The sequence below is a fragment of the Poecilia formosa genome, unplaced genomic scaffold (genome assembly GCF_000485575.1).
Source record: "Poecilia formosa unplaced genomic scaffold, Poecilia_formosa-5.1.2 Scaffold295, whole genome shotgun sequence".
In the NCBI taxonomy this organism is placed as follows: domain Eukaryota; kingdom Metazoa; phylum Chordata; class Actinopteri; order Cyprinodontiformes; family Poeciliidae; genus Poecilia; species Poecilia formosa.
Genome location: NW_006800234.1, coordinates 555,234 through 579,148, shown reverse-complemented (window position 1 = coordinate 579,148; position 23,915 = coordinate 555,234). Strand labels below are relative to the sequence as shown.

The 23,915-nt window shown below is 39.2% G+C and overlaps 3 protein-coding genes across 12 annotated transcripts in view; 2 read left to right on the top strand and 1 right to left on the bottom strand.

Annotated features, from left to right (window-relative positions):
* The window catches only part of LOC103151871 (membrane-associated phosphatidylinositol transfer protein 2-like), a 127,266-nt gene that overhangs the window by 58,126 nt on the left and 45,225 nt on the right, over positions 1–23,915 (top strand). For 2 of the 8 annotated variants that reach the window (XM_007572130.2, XM_016681780.1), the window contains exon 1: positions 16,113–16,755. The exons of 1 other annotated variant lie outside the window; for it this stretch is intronic. The gene's annotated coding sequence lies outside the window, so the exon portion shown is untranslated. Of the gene's footprint in view, positions 1–16,111; positions 16,756–23,915 lie in introns of those variants that run through there. 5 more of the 8 variants (XM_016681783.1, XM_016681782.1, XM_016681778.1 and 2 more) reach the window with 4 other exon arrangements.
* LOC103151867 (RILP-like protein 2) lies at positions 2,413–6,301 on the top strand. Of its 2 annotated transcripts, none has more exons than XM_007572125.2 (4): positions 2,413–2,974; positions 3,052–3,206; positions 4,482–4,592; positions 5,802–6,301. In XM_007572125.2, exons 1-4 carry the CDS (start codon positions 2,675–2,677, stop codon positions 5,821–5,823), a joined length of 588 nt encoding a protein of 195 aa, XP_007572187.1. In that variant the 5' UTR covers positions 2,413–2,674; the 3' UTR covers positions 5,824–6,301. The 2 variants fall into 2 exon arrangements, with proteins under 2 accessions (XP_007572187.1, XP_007572188.1); XM_007572126.2 differs by having other exon boundaries at positions 2,421–2,974; positions 3,055–3,206.
* On the bottom strand, positions 6,721–13,033 carry LOC103151868 (N-lysine methyltransferase KMT5A-like). Of its 2 annotated transcripts, XM_016681784.1 has the most exons (9): positions 12,629–13,033; positions 11,630–11,720; positions 10,062–10,165; positions 8,941–9,088; positions 8,228–8,426; positions 8,055–8,142; positions 7,891–7,950; positions 7,560–7,750; positions 6,721–7,478 (listed from the first exon to the last, which is right to left on the bottom strand). In XM_016681784.1, exons 1-9 carry the CDS (start codon positions 12,905–12,907, stop codon positions 7,268–7,270), a joined length of 1,371 nt encoding a protein of 456 aa, XP_016537270.1. In that variant the 5' UTR covers positions 12,908–13,033; the 3' UTR covers positions 6,721–7,267. The 2 variants fall into 2 exon arrangements, with proteins under 2 accessions (XP_016537270.1, XP_007572190.1); XM_007572128.2 differs by lacking the exons at positions 11,630–11,720; positions 12,629–13,033 and adding an exon at positions 10,402–10,650.

Sequence of the window (23,915 nt, the reverse complement as noted above, 5' to 3'; positions counted from 1 at the left end):
AACAAGGGCTGAAAGAAGAATAAACTATGGTATTGAAAGAAAGGGAAAGCCTCAGTGGTGGCAGTGGTCATTGGAGGACTTTGACCTGTGACCTCTATACTGGGAGAGTGGTTTCTGCAGATTCAAGTAACAACCTCTGACATCTCTGTCTTGAGGAAAGCGGTCCTTGGAACAACAAAGGTACACCAAGCCTCTAGTGGAGGACATCTACAGTGTCTTTTACAACAAATTTAAACATATAAACATCTATATAATGGCTGTAGTTATATGTTATTTAAAAAGTGTGCTGTTTATGTCGTATCATGTAATTTCATTATAGATGAGACATGTAAAGGATGAAAAAAAAATCTAATAAATGTACATTGCTATTCAGAAAATACATCCTGGATAAAAATAGCTCTCAGTTTTTTTTTTCCACATACACATTAATGGACTGTGATGTAATGCTTCCTGTTCCTCACCGACAGTAACTAAAATTAGTAAATCAGGAAACAGGTCATCGGGAAAAGACAATCTGTTGCTGATGACCTATGACGACATCTGTCTAACATGTGGAAAGGAAACTTACATTTTCATCTGATCTCTCAATTCAAATTCAATTTAAAAAAACTTTATCATTCCCAAAGGAAAATTAAGTGTCATTGTAGCTCATTCATTTAAAGTCTTCAAAGAGTTATTGTAGATAGTGATGGCTGTTGGCAGGAAAGATCTCCTGTAGCGGTCTGTACTACAGTGAATCAGAAGAATCCTCTGACTGAAGATTCTCTGTTTTCCCATGGCAGACTCATGAAGAGGATGTTCTGGGTTGTCCATAGTTTTCTTGATTTTGTGAAGAATCCTTCTTTGCATCTCCAGAGATCCCACAGTCACCCTAGAACAAAACCAGAACAGAACCAGCCTTCTCTATCAGGCTGTGGAGCCTTTTTAGATCCCTGGCTCTGATGCTGCTGCCCCAACAGATACACTCATGTTCACAGTGGTGCTCATTGAATCTTTATGAAATTAATGCATTTAGTTTTTAATGTGAAAATTTTCTTGTGGACTACCAGTAGAGATTGAGCTTTATAAATAATTGCATTATTGAGATAAATGCAATTATCTCAATCATGTAGAATATTAAGGTGTGCCCAAGGTGTGTGTAGTGGTGTATGTTTCATTTTCTTTTAAGGAAATTTCTTTAAAAACTTTTTTTTAAAGCCGAAGGTGGCTTCCAGTAAAGGAAACAATAAAACAATCTGAACAAGAAACGCTTGCAAACTTTCAGTTGGTTTGAACAGCTGTATATTCACCTGTCAGTGGAGCTGGGAAAGTGGATGGGATGACCTGAGGGTCAAGAGCCCTACTATGGTTATACAGAAATAGAGCCAGTGGAAAAGAGGTCAAAATGAAGAGACAAACCAACACAGGCTGGTTCAACATAAAGCATTTGATTCTCTGATATACTGCAGTTGCATCCTGGACAACTAACAGACACAGAAAGATTTCCTACCTAAAATATTGCCTTCTATTTCCTCTCTTCCAAGATTTCCTTAGACTTAAGGTAAATCCACATTATATGCAGAACCATTACCGAGATACACATCTTGATAAAGGTTTAATGGCATAATAAAACTCTGATTGTTCTCTTTGGAATTTCACTTTCTTCTGCAATTTCCACCGGAAAAATTCAGTTTACATCATTCTCATTTTCGCAATAAAACGTAATTTTTTTCTTCTTTTTTAATTGTTAAACCATATTAGTGAGATTACAAATGGGTTAACTCTTGATTTAGTTCAGTATTTGTTTGGATACAAAATTTCACAATGCAATGCGTTGGGCTTCATCACAAACGATGCTTTCAGGACTCACCACTGTGAACCGGGTATGTTGCTCTTGTGGCCTTCAGGACTGGTTGTTGGTAGGTAGGAACAAGGCTGATCAAATGTAATTCATGCAACTGAATTTGTAGTACATAAATAAATTAGAGGTAGCCTTACCATTAGCTGAAAATGTATTTNAACAAATTTGCTGTGGATAGCATCATGTGTCTGCTGAGCAGTACATGTAAAATTGTGTTACTTGTGATTAAAGTAATAAAAGTTTATTTTTGCTATTTTGCATGTGTGTGTCTATTGAATATAAACATTGATTCTGAAAAGCACTACAGGATCATGGCGCCCTTGATGTTTGTACATTTCACAGACTAGCAGTGTTTAGTGTGGAGAAGCAATTTTCTGTTCTTGAAATTCCTGACTGGATCTTTTCACCCTGACAAATGGAGAAGGCAATAAAAGTTGTAAACATTTAATCACGTGATCTATCACTTGATCCTGACGGTTCTGGGTGTCACGAAGAACAGATGACAAGGCGAGCTTCCTAGTTTTCCTTTAAATCTACGACCTCCCTTTACGCTTTGATCGTCTCCAAGTGAGCTGTCCTAACCGTAGACGATCTTTGAGCTCACCTGTCGCTAGGATACTTTGCCCTCCTCTGCTGCCACGCCATTGGAGGATGAGTGATGGGAGAGGGGGGTTGGGGCGGGTGGAAGTACTGCTCCGCTGGAAGTTTGTTACCTTCGTTTAGAAAATTAAAGTCTAAAACGGAGAGCAATCGCTGTGTTTGGAACTTTTTAGGTAGTCTGTTGTTTCAAAAGTGACTTTATTCCGTAATCTTAAGGAGTCCAGCCGTGTCGCGATGGAGTTTGGTGAAGAATCGTCGCCTGCTCTGGCCTTCGAGAAAAACGCTTTTGAGCTCACCGTCGAAGATGTGTATGACATTTCCTACGTGATCGGCCGAGATTTGTTAAAAATAAGCAGCACCGGTGAAGAAGTGTCGGATTTACAGTTCAGGATAGTCCGAGTCCTGGAAATGTTTGAAACGCTGGTGAACAAGTACAATCTGTCAGTGGAGGAGCTGAAAATGGAGCGGGACAACCTGAAGGCAGAGCTGGACAGGATCATCAGGGAGGGCTCTTCCTCCTCCGGACAGACCGGGGTGAGCTTCATCCTCCGGCTCAAGCTCTTGTCAGGGGGAGACGTGGAGAGGTTTTAACAATGTCTTCCTTGTCCCAGCAGCAAACTGTGGGAGCTAATCAACTGGTGGTGGACCTGAATGACCCCAACAGACCGCGCTTCACCATGCAGGAGCTGAAGGAGGTTCTGCAGGAGAGGAACCAGCTGAAGGCTCAGCTCATGGTGGCCCAAGAGGAGCTTCAGCTGTATAAGAGGTCCCCACACAGCCTGTTTTATTAAAACCTGATTTATCCGTCAAGCTGCTGGCACCGTTTCACCACTAACGCACAATAATATGTTAATCAGTTATTGTTTATTTGCATTAGAAGCACCAGAAAGAGTTTGTTTTGCATGTAATCAATCCCACACAGAGCATCAACAACCAAGACAACAGTTTTGTAAAACAAACCCGCTGCAAAAACTGGGATGAGATTCTCATTGTTTGATTACCTTGAAAAGAAATTACTTTTTAAGTGCATTTACACACAAAATGTAGCTAAAAACGAGGAAAATGTTTTAATTCAAGTAAAAAAAAAAAAAGCTATAAATGATGCTCAAAATTGCTAATATTTATAAATGATGTATTATTACAGCTATTACACTGTAATGAAAGAGCTGCTCATTATACTGAAACAGTGTAATTTGTAGAATGTTGCAAAACATCTCATGCAATATTTGATAGACTTTCATATGTATATTGATATGCATGTATACATATATTTGACCATTTGTGTCAACTCTGTCTGTCCTCCACTATGGCAGCAGCTTTACAAACATAAAGACTTCAGCTCATGAGGCTGGGACATCCTGGAGATGGCAATTTAAAGAGAAACTTGTCTGAAAGAGTTATCTTAAGTCCAAATTTTACACGTGCTTATTATATATTTTCAAAGTACTTGCTGTACAGAGGAGCACTATCCCTTTTTCCTATTTAAAAAAACTTATATAATCTTATATAATAGTCAGTCAGACTATCTGCAAAGGAAGAGCTAGCAGTGAGCAACTTAACAGACATGCTTCTTAGCTCTCCAACTTTAATTTCTAATGTAGTTCTCACACTTATTTCTAAAATCAACACTTTTTTTTAGACTTATGACTAAGAATCATTCTTAACTTTTAGATGGAAAACTGCCAAGCTTGTAGTTGTAATTTCCAACACTTTTGCTATATAGAGGGTTCCTATCATTTTTGCAGAAAAGTTTTGAACTTCATTTAGTGATTCTGGACAAGTATGCAAAAAGTAAATAGCAATTTAGGGAAAGAAAGGGATAGGGCTAGGGTTTGTCTAAATGTTGTCATTTTTGCAGGTTTTGCAATTAAAGTCTGACCATAATATAAATATCTGCTGTAACCTTTTTATTGAAATGAGAGAAAAAAGACTGAATTCTGCTGAATGGTGTGAAATGTTTCAAGTTCCTCAACTTTGAACACTATTTTTAATTCAAAATTGCTGTACCATCTTTCCAAGTGACCATAAACTTCTTCTGCAGTGGGATTCTACCTCAATCTGAACCCACCATGGTTGACGTGGATCTGGGTACGCCGCCAGCCACAGAGGATGGTTCATCCACAGTAAATGAGAAGACAACCATAGGAAAACTGTAAGTTACAAAATGTTTAGATCTAAATAATAAATTAACTAATATAAACTTATTTTGAATGTCAGAAAGTTTTACTATCACAGGTAAAATGCAAGGAATTCAAAGTTGTTGTTTTTTTTTCCTCAGTCACATGATGCTGAGGTGAAGATAACAGGCAGATTATCCTTACAGCCGTTCTCCTGTGCGCTAATGCTGTACTTGTGACCCAGTGAAGTCATGCTGATGCAGAGAATGTTTGTGCGTGAGGAGTGAGTGAGGCTGGAAAATGTGTCCATCTTCTAAACTATTGTCGGTAATTACAAGCTACTCTGACTTGGATTGGAGCGCCTGTCAGCCATTAACCCACCGTTCCAGTGACGGGACAGCTATACATTTCTCCTAATGTTCCATAGTTTTCCCAAATGAAAATCCTGGATTTCTCAGTTTCTAGGATCGCCTTTAGGGGCCTTTAATATAAATGTATGTCCTTCCCAGACCTTACTGCAGGCTTTTCTACAAGACAATATCAGGAAATATTAAATTGTGATATTTTTGATGAAAACTGCAATATCAGTTTTGATTAACCCACATCGCTTAGATACATTTTCTTTCTTTATCATTCACCACTCTGTATGAGCTTTAGCATCTCTAACATCGTAGATCCTGTGTGTGAGTATTAAGGGCAGATAGAGTCCATCCTACTTTCCAAATACAATTTAGATATTTGATAGGGTTTTCACAACATGTCACAAATATTTTGTCATCATAATATCAGTGTGTTCAATGTTTATATTGCAAAGGACTGATTGGAGGAAAGTCACTGTTGGCTAATATATCCCAAGTGTTATGAACTTACATTTTTCATGGCAATGTAACATTTAGCCAACTAGTCAGAGTCTCACAGCAGCGGATGCTCACACGCTGGACACAAACAGCTTTATCCAAAATACTAGAGGCCAAAAAGGGATGGCGACAGATGGGGAAAAAGAATATAAGCACATATCACACAGATAGTTGATTGATGAATGGATGGAAGGATGATGGATTGATGTAAGGATGGGAGGATTTATATTTTCTAAACAATCGTTTGGAGAAAAAAATTCTGGAAATGAAAATGTTGTTTGTGCTTTTTCAGACAAGAAGAAAAAACTTACTTTCCCTGACTGTACAGGAACCATGACTGGTCACACATGATAAACTAAACTGACTCTGGACTCTTTCTGTTTTTAGGTTTTCGTTCAGGAGAAAATGAGAGGAGTCCTTCAGATGATCTCTCTGTCTTGGAGGCAAATGGGATTTATCTGCACAATTTCTAACCACTTTTGTAATTATTGTTGTATACACATGTCAGTCTAACAATATTTTGTATAATTTTTAACCTAATATGATTTTAAGTATTACAATACTGGAGAAGCTGAACTATAAATAAGTTTAGGTAACTGGAAAGTGTTAAGTTAGAGTCATTCCCTGTTCAAGCATTTTTAAAACTGTGCTCATTTAAGTTTTGTCTTAAATCATGAAGTAAACAAATGGATCAAATATGGTCCCATAAAGTCAATTGTATCAACAAAACAATGCAGATTACATTTTTTTATGCTGGATTTTTGGGGCTATTTGCTATTGAAGTGTTGTAAATGTTGCCGGTTATGAAGAAACTAGGAAAAAATACCACTCAGACATAATGTGTGATATGCAAAGTAGCAATAAAAACAGGGTTGCTGATTGTTGACAGCCTGTGTCATTTCTTTCTTTTACACAGGACACGATTTTCTGTTTTTACAAATAAAATCTGCAGAATGGGTCATGCTTTTGTACCATGATCTCTTTACTTTGATACTCCATAGTACTGTTAAAATACTATATATTCACCTGTGTACAATTCAATCAATCTCAGTATAAATGCAGCTGTTTAAACACCCCTGAGGTCTGTTGTTCATATCTAGGATTATGATATTCATATATCTGACAAAAGTAATTTCTTTTTTCATCTAACCAACAAGTTTGTTTCTGGAAAAAAAAAAAGACATGCAGCTGTCAAAAGATAAAAGTTTATTCTAAAAAAAAAATGTTATTCACAATTTCATTTGAAAGAATGTAATGTAAAAAAATATGTTTACTTTTACCAATAATCAGTGGAAATAGTTCATCAGCTTGACAGCAATCAAACTTCCAGTTGCTGAGCAGTTTATTTCATGTTTCCACTGGTATCTTATTTCAAGTCTTTGAGGTTGGAAGGCCTCTTTGCCATCACCCTAATGCACCAACATGTTAGTTAAAACCAAAAGTTTACACTGAAGCTAAATCTGCCAGGGGTACAAATATTTTTTTTGACTTAACTGTACAGAACCTGAATATCTAAACAGCAAACATCATGAGAAACCACAGAGTAATGAAGAAAATAAAGACAGCAGAGAATTTGCACGACACCCTGAAGATCATCATAAATTATCTTTAGTTTTTTTTCCTCATATCAAACTCAGGCTGTATTTCACTGTAGCCAAAACAGCATTCAATTAATTTAGAAAAGAAACTAAAAGAATAAAAGCACATCTTGCAGGAAAACAAACAAACAAAAAAACACTTCAAGTATTGAAGCTCACAGCTTCACTTCAGGCATGTTTTCAAAGAGTGTCATTTTATGTAAAGCTCACTTTTATAAAGACTGAGAACGACTCGTGTTCAGCATAATAAAACTCTCAGTATTTAAGCCACGGGTGTGCAGAGATGGACTCTTTGCTCCGATCCCCGTAGTCATAGAGCAGTTCCTCCTCTGCCTTGATGTCCCTGGAGGCCACAAAGATCAGATGAGGTGTCCCGTCGATGGGGTGGAGCCTCGTCTGGCAGTTCCCACTTTTACTGTGGTTCAACAGCCGTCCAAGACGGTTCGTTTCTTTGGTAGCATCTATGCTGTAAAGCAAAGAAAGCAAAACGTTTTAAGCTTCGATAGGCTGCAAGTCTTCTAGTTTTATTGGTGTTACTTCAACCTACCAGTAGGTTTTAGCCTGATACTGGAAGTAATACATGTAACAGCCTGTTTTAGGGTCCTCAGAATACTGGGCCTCTCTCTTTTTGGCCTCAGCCAGGTCCAGCAGGTCGCCATGGTACTCGACAACAAAATCTCCCTTTTTGAAACTCTTCACAGCAAAGACTCCTCTTCCTTTTCCTTCAATGTGTTTGACCTGATGACATTCAAATCTCTGGCATTTATTTGGTCTGGCGAAATGTTAAACCGTTGTAAGAATTGTAATAATGTTTCTGCCAAACGGACATCTGAATGTAGTATTTGGTGAAAAAAATAAAAATAAAAGGGCCACATTACCTCCAGTCCTTCTTCGATGCCGTTCTTTAACAGGTCATCAATGTGTCTGTGTTCTTCACTCTTGACAGTCAGATCAAAGTTTTACTCAAAACTACTAATTTCAAAGTGACAGTTTCTCACCATGACTTAATAAAAGCAATCTTCCCCCTCCCCCACATACAAACCTTTATCTCCGTTTTAGTTTTCCTGTTACTTCTCCTGATGGGAAAATAATCTGTGACTTTTCTGTTTTGAAGAGCTTTGTTCTCCATCCTGGAGAGAAAGACATTGTGATTGCTCAGCCAGCTGTGAAAGTGCATCAGCATCTTGGCAAGTAATGCGGACACAATGAACTCACTTTTTTGCTCCAAGCTTGCGGCGGCTGGCTTTACTCCGAGGCGTGGCCGATGGCACTGCAGGGCTACCATCTGATTCTGCGCCGGGCTCTTTTTGCTTTGGTTTGCCAGAGATTTGCTTTTTTGTCTCACTTTGACACGGCCCGTCTGGTTTCTGCTCTTTGGAGCTACAGCTCTTAGATTTTGCTTCATCGTTTGTGACTGACGTGAGAAGGAAAGAAGGATCAGAGAAGCTGCTTTAGAGAACATTGTAAAAGTATTCATAGTTCTTTTGATGTTTCTTAGATTTGATCACATTAATCAAACTTTAATTTATTTTATTGTAACTTTACGAGACGAACGAATGCAAGTGGAATGAAAACTATATTTGGGTTAAAAGTTTTTTTTTGTGTGTGTGTGTCATGCATTTGTATGTACAGCCACCCTGAGTAAATACTTTGTAAAACACTTTTCAACCAATGATGACCGCAATTCTTTTGGGGATATTGCTGAATGGACTGAATACAAATACACACCAAACATTTCAAATTTTCATTTGTAAAATAAACTGGAAAACAAACAAACATACAAAAAAAACAAAACATAAATGCACAATTTTGATGTAAAAATACTTTTGTTGTAAAAAGACAAAGAATGCAAAAAAAGGTCAAGAGTTAAAAATAAGTTTGTCTTTTTGAAAGTGGTAATATTTCTCATTTGTCTCTGGGAAACTCACCTTGCTTCAGCTTTGACAGACCAGGATCAGTGGCATCAGAATCATTCCCCTCCAGGATGAGCATGCTGGAGCTGTCGCTCAGCGGGGACCTGGGTTTACCTGCACTGCGCAGACTCTGGACAACTGGCTGTGTTTTATCGACAAATTCCTATAAAAGTGAATTTTCTTGGCATTAATCAGAAAAAAACCCAACAAAAAACATAAAGACCTAATAGGGCAAAAGAAATGCAATATTATACTTTGAAAGGCAGATAAAAAAGCCTTCTAACTGGCTGGATTAAAAGAAAGCTGCTAGAATTAAAGACTCTTCTGCAACCAAATTAAAAGTTCTGATTTACAAAATGGGTGTATTTTATATAATTCCTATTGACAGAGTCCCATTCGAACATCCATCTTACAGTATTTGACACAAGTCATTTTTATTAAATGTCTGTACATCATTTCTGCCTTAAATGTATGTGCAAACACATTAAAAACTAACAGTTCCCATAAAACTCAAACCTTTATCTTACTTATGACCACCCTTTCTCAGTATATCAAAAACACATTTCTAAGCTCAATGGGGGGCCCTGTGTGATAGACCAAAATTTGCATTCAACTTACATTAATCCACAGATTAGAAAATAAACTGGTTGTTCAAGTTTGGAAAAACAACTTTCTGTTTTGAAACAAGGTCTGGAAATGCAATTGGGTTTCCATACCCTATGCTACTTGATTAGAACACATTCGCTTCTTTTTAAGCCATTTCTCGAATCCTCTCAAAACATGCTAAATCTATTAAAGGCCTTTCTGTCAACTTAGGACACCAGCAGTCTTCAGAAACATAAAGTTACCTGCCTGGAAAACAAAGTGAACCAGTGACATTGTGTTAGCCTGGTCTGGAGCAAGCTAGCTGCACAGGATAAGTTGCCATAGTAACTTATGTGCTACTGTCTTTGTGAAATTGAATCGGGGATTTAATCCGAGTATAAACCCTGCTGATTTGTGTAAACGTAAGCTTTATATTGTTTATGCCAGGACGAGGCATACGAGTATTTGGACGGCTTTTTGAGGTTTAATTTGTTTGCTATACGAGTTGACAAACGGGTGTGTGTGTAAAGCATAACATGCAGGAAACATACCTTGTTAATTTGTGGCTTGTTTTCCTTTGTCTCCGCTTGTGAGGTAGTTGTTTGTTCAGCAGTCTCACCTGTTTTTTTGTCCGTTTTCAGTCCATTTTTCTTCCCTTTATAAACATAAGAATATCCAAAAATAGCTATTCAAGTTTAATTCTCGAAAAACTATATAGAACAGTCGTAAATTTTACCGTAAATTCTTAAAAAACTGCGTTAAATTTGGGTTTCTCGTTTTAGTAAATATTTTGCTATAACCTACACAGGGTAGTTTTTATAGCACTCTTATCCGCTTTCTAGAAAATTTCACAGCTGCATTGTACAAATATCAACTAATGATAAAGTTAACCTTTTGCCATCCTCAGTTCCTAGAATATCGTCCAAAATAATGTTGTCCTCCGTGTCGCCGAGTTCTTCTGAGTTTAACTTTAATGTCGAAGAAATGTCAAACCACAGCGCCGTAACGTTACACAGTCGGCATGGAGGATTTAAAAATCCGTTTGCGATTCCCATTGGGTAATTTCATCAAAGAGGCGGGGCGCGTGCTTCAGAGCAGCTTCCCCATTGGTTGCAACTTCTGCTACGTCTATTCTATAACATATAAACATCTGTATGTTTTTACAATTCACAAAGCTATATTGCATGTTACTGATATAAAAATGTTGTTTCAAAAAGGAATGAAAAGTCAAATAAACACATACAAAAAATATATATATAAAAATACTAAAAATAATTGTCTTTTTTCTTGCCCACAAATGTAAACAATCAAAACAATTCCCACAAAAGAAAAAAAAAAATCACACAATATAAACCAATGTTTATATTGCTTTATAAACATTTTGTGGTGATAGAATGTTGATAATCTGAAATCTAAACATTTTTAATGGGATTTTTGGGGAATAGGGTTTTACTGACACCTAGTGGAAGTAGATGGGAGTAGTACTGATAGATAAAAAAATGTAATCATTAGATCAATAACTGAGAAACTAAGAGAATAAAAATAACAGGATTTGTAATAAATTTTTCAGAAAGAATAAACTGTTTATTTCAAGATTACAATGGACTAGGGGTCCACCGATTGGAGTTTTCTGGCTGATCGCAGATTACTGATCTTTAAAAAGCCTCATCTGGCCGATGTCGCTAAATATAGCAAGAACGTAGCTCAGGTGGCAACAGTGGGGTGACTATTGTTAACTGCAAACATGCAGACATGACCTGGTGGGCTAATCTATCAGTCAACCCTCTCTCATATCAGAGCAACAGATGACAGTGGTTGATTTTTAGACATTTGCTGAGGCAAATAAGATCAGTGGATAAGACAGACTTCACATACAAGTATCAGCTGATCACAGATCTCCTAAAATTAAGAAGCTCAAGGTCAATAAATCAGCTGGCCAATAAATCGGTGCACCCCTACAGTGGACTATCCACACTAACATTTTAAGTGTCATCTCCAGGTTTATTGTCTACGGCCAAGGATTCTTTAAACAGTCTTTTCTTCTCCAAATTCTCATTCACTCTCTTCCGTTTTTCTTGTTTCCTCAACACAGATTCTTTCTTCTTCACCACCAACTCACTGAGTTCACCCTTATATGCCACATCAAGTTTCTCCCTCATTATATCCCGGGCACGCTTTCGGTTTATATCCACAGATCTGGTCTGATGACACTACAGGAGGGGTTGAATGAGAGAGAAACAGAAGTTATAAGACACAATTCCCAACTCTAGTTCCAAGTATTAAAGTATTAAAGTACATATGTTTTCCAGCAATATATTCTAGATATTTCACATATTGTTGTACTTTGTCATTAAAAACTAGAGAGGACTGACAAAAATAACCGTTTGCTTTAAAACTTTCAACATATTTTTCTTATGACTATAAGATAATTTGTGGATTTTTCTTAATTTTAGGAACCCAGAACAATCAGTTGATAAAATGGCAGTTCTTTTCCTGGCTCCCTCTACCCTCTTTTTTTTTTTAAATGATCCACTTGGAGACATGCCTGTTGTAGTATAATCTGACCAATCACCACTAGAAACTTCAGCTCTAAAACATAAAAACATATATCACTCCTCACACTTACCTTTCTGCCTTTTTAAAATAATAATAATAAAATAATAAAATAATAATAATAATAATAATAATAATAATAATAATAACGAGCTTCCTCACAATACAAGCCTAGCATTTTAAGGTGTAGGACCTGTTTGAAAGCTTAGATAAAATATATTGATTCTATTAATTATTAATTAATTTAACCTAATGCAAGTGGATTAATAAGAGATTTTATGTAATATCAACTGTGCTAAATAAATATGATCCTAAGTTTCTTAGGCACTATAATCCGAGGCAAGGATACATTTACTTACTGTAAAATGGGAATTATAATAAATGCTAGTTTTTAGAGAGACGTTTTATGCGTACTCTCGTATATTAAAATATCAGTGAAAATCAGAAATCTATTATCCACTGTTTATCACAACAACTGTAGTGCGGATTTAATTGACAGATAAAGTAAACCCTGACAGAAAACATAACAGCTAAGCCTTAAAAATTGGACAAATAGCAGAGCTACCTTCACTACAATCCCGGTGGGGATGTGTTTGAGCACTACACAGTTACTGGTTTTGTTAGTAGCTTGTCCTCCTGGCCCGGATCCCCTCACGAACTGCTCTTCCAGCTCTTCCTCCAACAGGACTGGGAGATCAGGCAGGTCCTTCTTACCAAAAGCCACAACCCATGAGGGTGCAGGCGGGGTCAGACTGAGCAGCGGAGAGAGACCAGAAGTACTTCTCCACATGAACCGCCTGGATGCTCCCAGCAAGCTGCTGGTGAACGGGAGAAGGGATGACATCGCATTGCAATTTACACAATCAGCAGTAAAACTAAAAGTTTCCAGTTTCCAGACCGAAGAGGGGGCAGCCTCAAAACCTCACTGTGAAGCTCAACCTTCCGCTTTGTTTACTTTAATAGGCGTCCAATCAGCAGGCTTGCTTTTTTTCTTCGTTTCGACAATGAAGGTTTTGCTGACTCAATAGCACCACCGTGTGCTGAACAGTGGAACAAATCAAAATTGCAACATTAAAAATTTAAATTAAGCAACAAAAAAATTTAGTTCAGTTTATTTATATGGCACGGCACGAATATATATCAAATGTAGTTTATGTAGAAATATATATAAATATATTCAAAGTCAAGTCCACATTCTAATACATTTCTGTTTCTAAAACAATGCAGTATTTTGACTTTGGCCATTTTCGTCCACATGGGAAGAGTTTAGAAACTGTCCTAGGAAAACCCAGATGCAGGACACTGGCCTTTGAGGACAAATTGGACACCCATGGCCATCGTGGAAGGCCAAAATCAAGTCCCTGGAATAGTGCAGAGGAACACATGTACCAAATAAGGTCCTGAGGTCCCACAGTCAAAATGGGAAACTCCATCAAGAGTGGCTGGCAGTGACAGAGATAAGATCCTGCTAGATTTTGGGATCCAGATTATAAACCAGAGATTACTGTCCAACTGGACATTGTGGTGATAGAGAAAAGGTAAAAGATGGGATTAATGATAGGTATTGTGCTTCTACGGAATACAGACCTCAACAAAAGAGACAAGAAGCTTGAAAAAAAAAAAAAAAAAAAAAACAAGGGCTGAAAGAAGAATAAACTATGGTATTGAAAGAAAGGGAAAGCCTCAGTGGTGGCAGTGGTCATTGGAGGACTTTGACCTGTGACCTCTATACTGGGAGAGTGGTTTCTGCAGATTCAAGTAACAACCTCTGACATCTCTGTCTTGAGGAAAGCGGTCCTTGGAACAACAAAGGTACACCAAGCCTCTAGTGGAGGACATCTACAGTGTCTTTTACAACAAATTTAAACATATAAACATCTATATAATGGCTGTAGTTATATGTTATTTAAAAAGTGTGCTGTTTATGTCGTATCATGTAATTTCATTATAGATGAGACATGTAAAGGATGAAAAAAAAATCTAATAAATGTACATTGCTATTCAGAAAATACATCCTGGATAAAAATAGCTCTCAGTTTTTTTTTTCCACATACACATTAATGGACTGTGATGTAATGCTTCCTGTTCCTCACTGACAGTAACTAAAATTAGTAAATCAGGAAACAGGTCATCGGGAAAAGACAATCTGTTGCTGATGACCTGTGACGACATCTGTCTAACATGTGGAAAGGAAACTTACATTTTCATCTGATCTCTCAATTCAAATTCAATTTAAAAAAACTTTATCATTCCCAAAGGAAAATTAAGTGTCATTGTAGCTCATTCATTTAAAGTCTTCAAAGAGTTATTGTAGATAGTGATGGCTGTTGGCAGGAAAGATCTCCTGTAGCGGTCTGTACTACAGTGAATCAGAAGAATCCTCTGACTGAAGATTCTCTGTTTTCCCATGGCAGACTCATGAAGAGGATGTTCTGGGTTGTCCATAGTTTTCTTGATTTTATGAAGAATCCTTCTTTGCATCTCCAGAGATCCCACAGTCACCCTAGAACAAAACCAGAACAGAACCAGCCTTCTCTATCAGGCTGTGGAGCCTTTTTAGATCCCTGGCTCTGATGCTGCTGCCCCAACAGATACACTCATGTTCACAGTGGTGCTCATTGAATCTTTATGAAATTAATGCATTTAGTTTTTAATGTGAAAATTTTCTTGTGGACTACCAGTAGAGATTGAGCTTTATAAATAATTGCATTATTGAGATAAATGCAATTATCTCAATCATGTAGAATATTAAGGTGTGCCCAAGGTGTGTGTAGTGGTGTATGTTTCATTTTCTTTTAAGGAAATTTCTTTAAAAACTTTTTTTTAAAGCCGAAGGTGGCTTCCAGTAAAGGAAACAATAAAACAATCTGAACAAGAAACGCTTGCAAACTTTCAGTTGGTTTGAACAGCTGTATATTCACCTGTCAGTGGAGCTGGGAAAGTGGATGGGATGACCTGAGGGTCAAGAGCCCTACTATGGTTATACAGAAATAGAGCCAGTGGAAAAGAGGTCAAAATGAAGAGACGAACCAACACAGGCTGGTTCAACATAAAGCATTTGATTCTCTGATATACTGCAGTTGCATCCTGGACAACTAACAGACACAGAAGGATTTCCTACCTAAAATATTGCCTTCTATTTCCTCTCTTCCAAGATTTCCTTAGACTTAAGGTAAATCCACATTATATGCAGAACCATTACCGAGATACACATCTTGATAAAGGTTTAATGACATAATAAAACTCTGATTGTTCTCTTTGGAATTTCACTTTCTTCTGCAATTTCCACCGGAAAAATTCAGTTTACATCATTCTCATTTTCGCAATAAAACGTAATTTTTTTCTTCTTTTTTAATTGTTAAACCATATTAGTGAGATTACAAATGGGTTAACTCTTGATTTAGTTCAGTATTTGTTTGGATACAAAATTTCACAATGCAATGCGTTGGGCTTCATCACAAACGATGCTTTCAGGACTCACCACTGTGAACCGGGTATGTTGCTCTTGTGGCCTTCAGGACTGGTTGTTGGTAGGTAGGAACAAGGCTGATCAAATGTAATTCATGCAACTGAATTTGTAGTACATAAATAAATTAGAGGTAGCCTTACCATTAGCTGAAAATGTATTTGGTTAGATTTTTTAAATTAAGGTTAATAAATAATTTATTACATTACTGGACTTTTGGTAATTTCAGAAAATACGTGTCAACTTTATGGTCTGGTTTCGACCAAAATATTTTATTGCCACCAGGGGGAGCGCTACGCTCAGCGCTTTGCAGACTGTTAAGTATGCATTATCGAAAGGCAAACGCCGAAAATCCTTTCAAAATAAAAATAAAATAATTTTCTTTTGTCGTTTTTCCTTGTGTTCTATAGATAGGGTCCTTTAGCATTTGAATTAGCAAATTCAAAACGGGAACTTTAGTGAAAACTGAAGGGCGCTATGGGCCTTAAACGAATGCAACGTCACACTGGACTTTTAATTTGAAATAACTACCGGAAGTATGATGTTCTCCTTACCTGCGTTGTATTTCGTGTCGCTGAAGTCTAAACAGCGGTTCAGACTTGAGAGGACTGGCAAGTTGTGATGGTGAGAGCTCCTTGTCCGTCTTCTCGTCGCTCTTCCCGGTTCTGTGGACGGAAGGAGCAGCTAATGGCCTAAACGCAGCCCTGTCTGCGTTTTCCTCACCGCAGGACGAGCCCACTCACCAACTCACTGGATCGTAGCTCGAATACTCCAAGGACATTTTAACGTTTCTACAGCTTTTGGCCTTTTCTGTAGATTGAGGAAACCCAGCGTGTTGCTCTCCCGCGCAATGATGTGGACAGATTTTGTAAACATGGGCAGAACCTGCGGTTGGTTTCACGTAGCCCACCCCCGGGGCTGATGATGTGTCTACGCGTGTCATTTTTAAACGTCGTACCCGCATCCCTTCCCCTGCCGAGGGGACAGACACACAAACAGACCGACGAGCCAGTGAACGGAAATCAGTCACTGACTTTCGTTGCGCTCCGTTCGGCCATGGCATCGCTGAGATCGGAGGCTGCCTCATGCTGAAGGGACATCTGTGTTACTGGAAGAAGGTGGTGGCCATAAAACCCAGAGGAGAGACTGATGAACTTTGAATCCCAGACTACTGCTGCTGCTGCTGCTGGAGGAGTGTGTTGAAGGCAGAGGTGCGTCGGGTTCAGGTATGTTTTCAGCATTGCCAGCCATCAGTTTGCCTTTACCCTGCTGCCATGTTGCTAGGTAACTAAGAGACGGTGGGTTTACTTCAGTTCATCTTCTCGGGAATGTAACGCCACCTTCGATAAATCTTATTTTCCTTACAAGCCGTGCATTCAACATGTGCTGTGCTCGCTCTCCAGCAGACGTGTTTAGACTAACTTTGCATGCAGAGCATTGTCCTGCACTCCTGTGACCCATAACCCCGTTGCAGCTCACAGGGGAGGTATGCATTAACAGATGAGGAGGTGTTTTGGATGATACCCTGACTGTGACACGGGCAGATATTATCATGCATATGATTATATATGGGCTTTTCAGAAAAACTGCCCCCGGGGAGCAGATGCCTTACCCTCCTCCCCATCAGAAATGGGCCATTTAATAGACTCAAGAAAACCACATTTTCAATTCTGCTTTTCGTACAGCACCAACTTAAAACTATCCTCATGGGGCACTTTGCAAGACAAACCGGGGCCGTTTTCGTTTTGGCATTGTTTAAAAAAAAATCGAATCAAACTAGAAGCTGCACAATATATCAAATCAATATTGTGATCCCTTTTCAATGGTTGCAGTTGTACTGATTTTGATGCAATATTTGGTTGGCTGTAAAATGTCAGGTGGGGAAAATTCAAACTGCTTGCAAATAATATATTCATCCAGTCTGACGGACTGTCACTGTGTGTCGAGACTCTATCAAAATGTTAAAGCTGAAAGAGAGTGGGAGGACTATAGTAGGACATCAAAATGTAATGTTTTCCTAGAAATAAACCAATCATATAAACTGTTTCACATTAGGCCACATACAGTCCAATAAATATTAGCTCATTTTATAAAGGCACTGCTACTCTCAGTTTGACATCTGTGTTTTCAGTGCAACCAGAGAAAACCGACATTAACACTGTAGATTTTAGTATTGATTTATTTATTCCAAATCATATAGTAGTCATTGCAACATTCAAGAACAACATAGCAAGTTGCGTGTTGTTGCGACGTTGTGCAGCCCCTTTCCCATGCATTTCTAATATTTTGTTCCCGAACAGTTTGACGTCATAAAAGTGGCTTAGCGGTGCATGTGCTGCATCTTTCTTCTACTGGGCACTACTGTCTAAGCTGCAGCAAAAATGGTTATGTTGGATGTATAATAAACATTGAGATGGACCATACAGAGGGGCTATTATTAGATCTGTGAATATTGATGCTGGTGGAAAAGGCCACAGACAGCCTTGAACCGACTCTGTGTCTTTTCATGGCTGCTATTGGAACGGTGTGCGGACGCACATGGTACCAGACTGATTGTATTCCTCAAGCTTTCATGCCACGATCTGTCCCTTTTGTGTGTGTCCATTTCTCAGAGAGCCTACACAGTGACACACAGGTGTGAGACTTTATGTAAGACCCTGCTCTGCTTTAAATAACAGCGTGCTTGACGAGTCACAAACCCGATGCCTGTCTCTGCAGCCTCTCGAGGAACAGAGGAACAGCAGCCAGTCGTGTTTATGTGCACCAAGAACCTGCATGCCAGCAATTTTTTGCATACCCGAGGCCTGGTTTTGTTCCAGTGCGAGTCCGTAATTCTCTGCAACAAGAGTCCCTCCGCTTGACTCAGCAGGGCCTGTGTGAGTCACTGAGGCAGCGGTGACTCGCAGGCTGTGGCGCCTGCTGTCCAGATGACCGCTGTTCCGCGAGGGCAGAAGCGGCTGCACCTTTTGTCGCTCCCGCTCTCACCTTCTGCTTTCCGCTCAACACCTCAGCAGGTCTTTCAACTTTGACTGGAAATTGTGAGTTTGTGGGTTTTTAATGCAAAAGCTACATTACGAAATTGAAACCGTTGCTTGAACCTAAGAGAACATGATGAAACATGCAGATAAAATGTGTCGAAGGCAGAAATTTGGGGCACACACGCCAAAACAAGCAGTTTTGTGGGCCGGTACGGCTGCAGATGAACTAAGTTCTGCTTTGACGTGTTAAAACATGAGTCGTGGCTGCTGGAGGCTGTGATGTTTCTAAGATGTGTGCATACAGCATAAGTACCGCTGTTAACTCTTTATTTATATTTTGAGTTTTGTTCCCTTTGCTGATTATGCAAGAGCAACCAGCAAAAAAAAAAAAAAAAAAAAAAATTCATCTCTTTTCTGAGCTCCATATCATTTCAGCACTTTTAACTCCTGCAATGAGATGCATTTTTAAAAAATATAACTTAAGATTCAGGAACAAGTTTGTGATCATGCTACTTGTTACAAGAAGAAACTTGCTGATTCTTAGATTTATTTGTGCGCACATGAGCTTAACTCTGTTGTTTTGACCTTTTAAGATACTGCTGAGGTTTCTCTGCTGCATACGCAACAATTCCTGTTTCGTACACCTAACCAGTTTTTTGAGGTCTGGACGTTCTTCCCTCCCCCCCGGCAGAAACTTGCACAATGTACACTATGTCCTGAATGGGAAAAGACTTTGTTGCAGATGCAAATTTAAACACCTACCAGGTTGTGTTGAAACTGGAGGGAAATGTTTCTGCCTCGTTTGGCCACTATTTTCCAATCGGTTGCTAACTTAATATTTTTGTTGCGTAGAAATATTTAGTAGTTTGCAGAACTTTATATAAGGGAACCTGAAAAAGTTTGCTGTGCGTTTTTGCATTCAAACTCTCTAAAAACCCAGCACAACTATCAGCCTTCAGCAGTCATGTAGTTAGTGAACTACATGACCTAGATTCAAAACACCATATGTGGTGAAATACTGACATTCACCTCTCTATATTCTCACAGTAAAACATGGTAGTGGTAGCGTCATGGTATGGGCTGTTCTTCAGGAGGGACAGCAAAGCTGCTCCGAGGTGAGACCAGCTTAATTTCTGGATTCAAACCTTCCAGAGGCTGCAGAAGATTTGAGAGTAGAATGAAGAGTCATCTTCCAGCAGGACAAAATATTAAGCAAACAGCCAGAATGATAATAGTTTAGTTCAGTGTTTCCAGACGCTGGTCCTCAGGGCCCATATTTTAAACGTGCTATGCTTCAGTTGGTCTAAGTCAAATGACTGGATTATGTCATCAGCATCAAATGCTTTAGAAGCCTGTCAGCCAGGAAGAGAAACACCCAAAACATGCTGGGTATTCAACACCAGAATTGAGAAGCTCTTTTTAGAGCAAAGGTTATTCGTTTGTTAGAACGACCTAGTCAAAGTACAGACATGAAAACTGGTTGAGACATACCCTTGAATACTTTGGGTGATTGTAGCAAAAAGGTGGTTCTACAAACCAATTGGCTCAAGTTATACAATTAACTGCCACACGTTTACTTTTTTTATTTATAAAATCATCTCTCATTTTCTTCCAGTTTCCTATGCCAGTAAAACACATAAAAATTCGTGGGTGAAACAAGACGGCAAAGTTCAAGGGGCACGAACACTTTTGCAAAGCGCTGTCAGCTAAATGTTTTCATAATTCCACCAGAATATTGTGAAGTCCTGCTGCATTGCTGACTGAAAAAATAAGTGCAGATGGGAATAAAAGACGGCCTCATGCAGGGGTCACTGATTTCACATTAGCCCTCACGGCTTTTATAAACACACATTAGGACTGGGCGCCATGTTCTCATTTTAGTTTTCAGCTCTCGTCTTCAAAGGAAGTTTTTCTTTTTTTCAAACAAAGATGCTTTCATGATATTTTAATGTTAAGTTAAGGAACGGAACTGACGGCACACTGTTTTTCCATTCTGCTCTTTTTATAAGCAAATTAAATGTTGAAGAGTTACATTTGAAACAATTCGTCCAGAAAAGCAGGTTCTCATTGATCACATACTAAACATTAATTCAGCACATATTGTTTTTTTTTCTGGCTTTAAAAGATTTTTAGATTCTGGTTTGGTTTACTTAAAATGAACGTGGGAGTTGAATTGTTAATTAATTAATTTTGTTCCTTTGGTCTTTTAAGGATTTCTGGACACGGATTTGAATGTATATTTCTGGCTTTACTTTTGTAAAAGAAAAAAAAAAAATTAAGTAAATGTTTAATTTTAACATCAAACAAATAAACTGTGCCAGTAAAAGATGGAGCGCAGTGCTGCTGTGAACCTGGTTACTGGATGTTGTGATGCTCCACAGCGTGCTTCCTGGTGAACGGGGAGCTATAATTTCTAATTGTGCAAATCCTCTGCTAATGTTTGCTCTTCTGAGTTGCACTGATCTCCTTCCAGAGGCTAAAATTGCTCTCCACTCCAGCAATGCTTTATACAGTTACAGCCTGACAAGCTGCTGACGGTCATGAGGAAAACACTGTAAATAAATGCTGTACGTCTTGCGTGTTGTGACGGCGGAGTGGAAAATTCCTGACAGAGGAGCCCGCAGCTCGAGAGCATGTCTCCCGGCCTCGTTTGAGTATTCATAGCAGCGCGCATGTGACGGATCTGTTTTCCTGCAGGAACCCTCACTTTAACATATCAGACACCACCCCAATAGCGTAAATGTGTAATTCTGTAGCCAAGAAGAACTCAGGACACAAGTGAGTGCGGAGCCTTTGAGTGACGGCTCGTCAGAGGAGAGAGTCGAGACTCGCTTCCTGCCGGTAAAAAGTTTGGGTGACGTATGCAGCTGCTTCCATATTTGAGCTCAGAACGGGGGCTTTCTGCACTGTTTATCAGCTCAGATCTGCTGCACAGGAAGAGCAAAAGGAGCACCAGGTGGAAACTGTAAATCTGCCTTTAGTCTGTTACGGAAAATGTTTAAAAGGTTGCCGTTTGTTGCAGCATTGAAAAGTCTTTGCTCCCTACATGGCTTTAAACTTTGGTCTGTTTTTAAAAGACTATGAAATGCTTCAAGCATCCCACCCACCAGGTAACACAATTACTTCCCCTCCGACCCAGGATAAGCTGTAATCTCGAAGACTGGCAGGCGAGACGCAGCAGGTAGGGGCTGAGATGAAGCAGCTGCTCGACTGTTAAAAACTACTGCTTACTTTGATATTCTGGTCTGCTAGAGTCTACAGATGAAGCAGACGGACTATAATCTCATCTGTCTGTGCGGTGAAGTATCCGTGTGGTTTTTATTGGCTGGATTAGCGTGGCTGCTTTGCTTGAAATTTTCAAAAATTGCTTAAAATTGTGTGATCTATGAAAAGATGCTGAGAGTATTCAGAGAGGATTCATTTAAGCCATCACAGGGTTGCATCTGTTTCCTTACATTAAACAGTCTCATTACGTTGGTTGTGTTTGACAGACAAAACCCTGTTTACGAAATTTGTCAGATATTTTTTTTCCCCTCTTTTTGGGAAGTGTTAATCTGTGCAGTCATCTACAAGGATCTACCTACAGGGAGGCGTTTTGAAATATTCAATGGGCTTTATTCATTGGTTGTCAGGGGTTTCAGCTGGTTAACTTGTTAACTTGGTAACAGTACTGTTAGTACTGTATTTAGTACTGACTAAATAGAGAGCCGTGGTCAGCAACCTTTATAGTACATTTTGCATTTAATAAAATGTCTAGAGCCTGTAAAGCTGCAAAATGCTCAAATTAAAAATAGCTTTTTAAGTTTTAGAAATATGCACGTATGAAAACTTGTTTTATGGTAAAAAAAAAAAACAAAAACAAAAAAAAACCCACAAAACTTTATTTTATATGTTTTGGTTTGAGCAGCTTTGCGAGGAGGAATGGAGCAAAAAAACCCCTGAGTCTCTAGATGTGCATAGCTGAGAAATGGCCTAAACGACTAGCAGCTGTAGCTGAAGTGAAAAGTTGCTCTTTAAAATATTCAATAAAAGTGAAAGCCAGATTTTTTTTTTTGTAGAAACAAACAAAAAAGGTAAACTTGTATACCTTTCCTTCTACTTCACAATTGTGCCCTACTTTTTTTTTCATTAAATCCCAGTAAAATACGTTGTTTTCTTTGAAAGTATTCAGGCAGCACCAGTACTTTGCAAAGCACTGTTTCTCTACATTTTCTTCTGCAGGTTTAAAAACGATAAAGTCACGAGTATTGATATTAAAATGATTGTTTACATATAAATTTCCCTTCCTGCTGTTTGGATCTTCAGCTCTGCGCTGAAACCTTGTGACGATCAGCCCAACATCCCCTTCTGAATTGGATAATGATGATTGATAGATGAAGAACATCACATCCTGTTTATTCGATTACCGCCTTGCACACACACACACACACACACACACACACACACACACACACACAGGCCATTTCAACAATTTGCAGAGCTGCTGTGATTTTAAGCTTTGCACAGACAAAACTCTGTCACTGTTCACAAATGTATATTTTTGCTGTATCTGAATGTAGTTATTTTTGACTGTCGGGCATCTTGACAGAACCCGAGTTGTGCCTCCATCTTGTACCTGGGCGTCAGCCAGGCAGGCGCTGAACAGAGCGTTGTGTTTTCTCTGTGCCTTTAGTCCCCAAAAAACCTCATCTTTCTCCCCCCCACGACCCGCCCTCCCACCTCGACTCCCTCGAACAGGTGATGCTAGGTTGGCCTGAGCTGTTGACAGGGACGAAAGGGGTACAGCCTGTCCACGCGCATCCCTGATGAGCCTGCTGATGAATAGCACGTCATTGCTAATGGTCCTACTGCAGCGTTGTCTGGGAAATAAAACAAACGCTTTGTGCGGCTGTCTTCCACGACCCCCCCCCGCCCCTCGTTTTTCATGGACGCCACCGCTTCTGGCAGTGTGGGTGGGTGGACTCCAAGAAGAGCTGGGGTCTTTTTATAGCAGCCGTCCACCCTCGCTGTGTCCTTACCGGAGTTTCATTTTATAAAAGAGCAATCAAGTCAATTGAATTTGTGCTGTCAGGGTAGGAGGACATTTATGCGCTGGTGATGTTCACCAGGCTTGTGGATGAAGCAAAATGGAGGAAGTCTGACACACACACACACACACCCCCACGCGCGCACACACACACGCACGCACGCACGCACGCACGCACGCACACACACACACACACACTCCTACTCCACAAGAAAACTTCTTTTCTCTTAAGCAGGAAGGTCTGCTTCTGTGAGGCGAAGTCGATGTAATAGAAGCTAATCTAATCTGCAAGGAGCATTGTCTGCTGAGAGAAATGCTGTTTGTTCAACTCATTTGCTGTGGAAAGTCACTGACCATCAGAGGCCTGTTTTTTCCTCTGTGG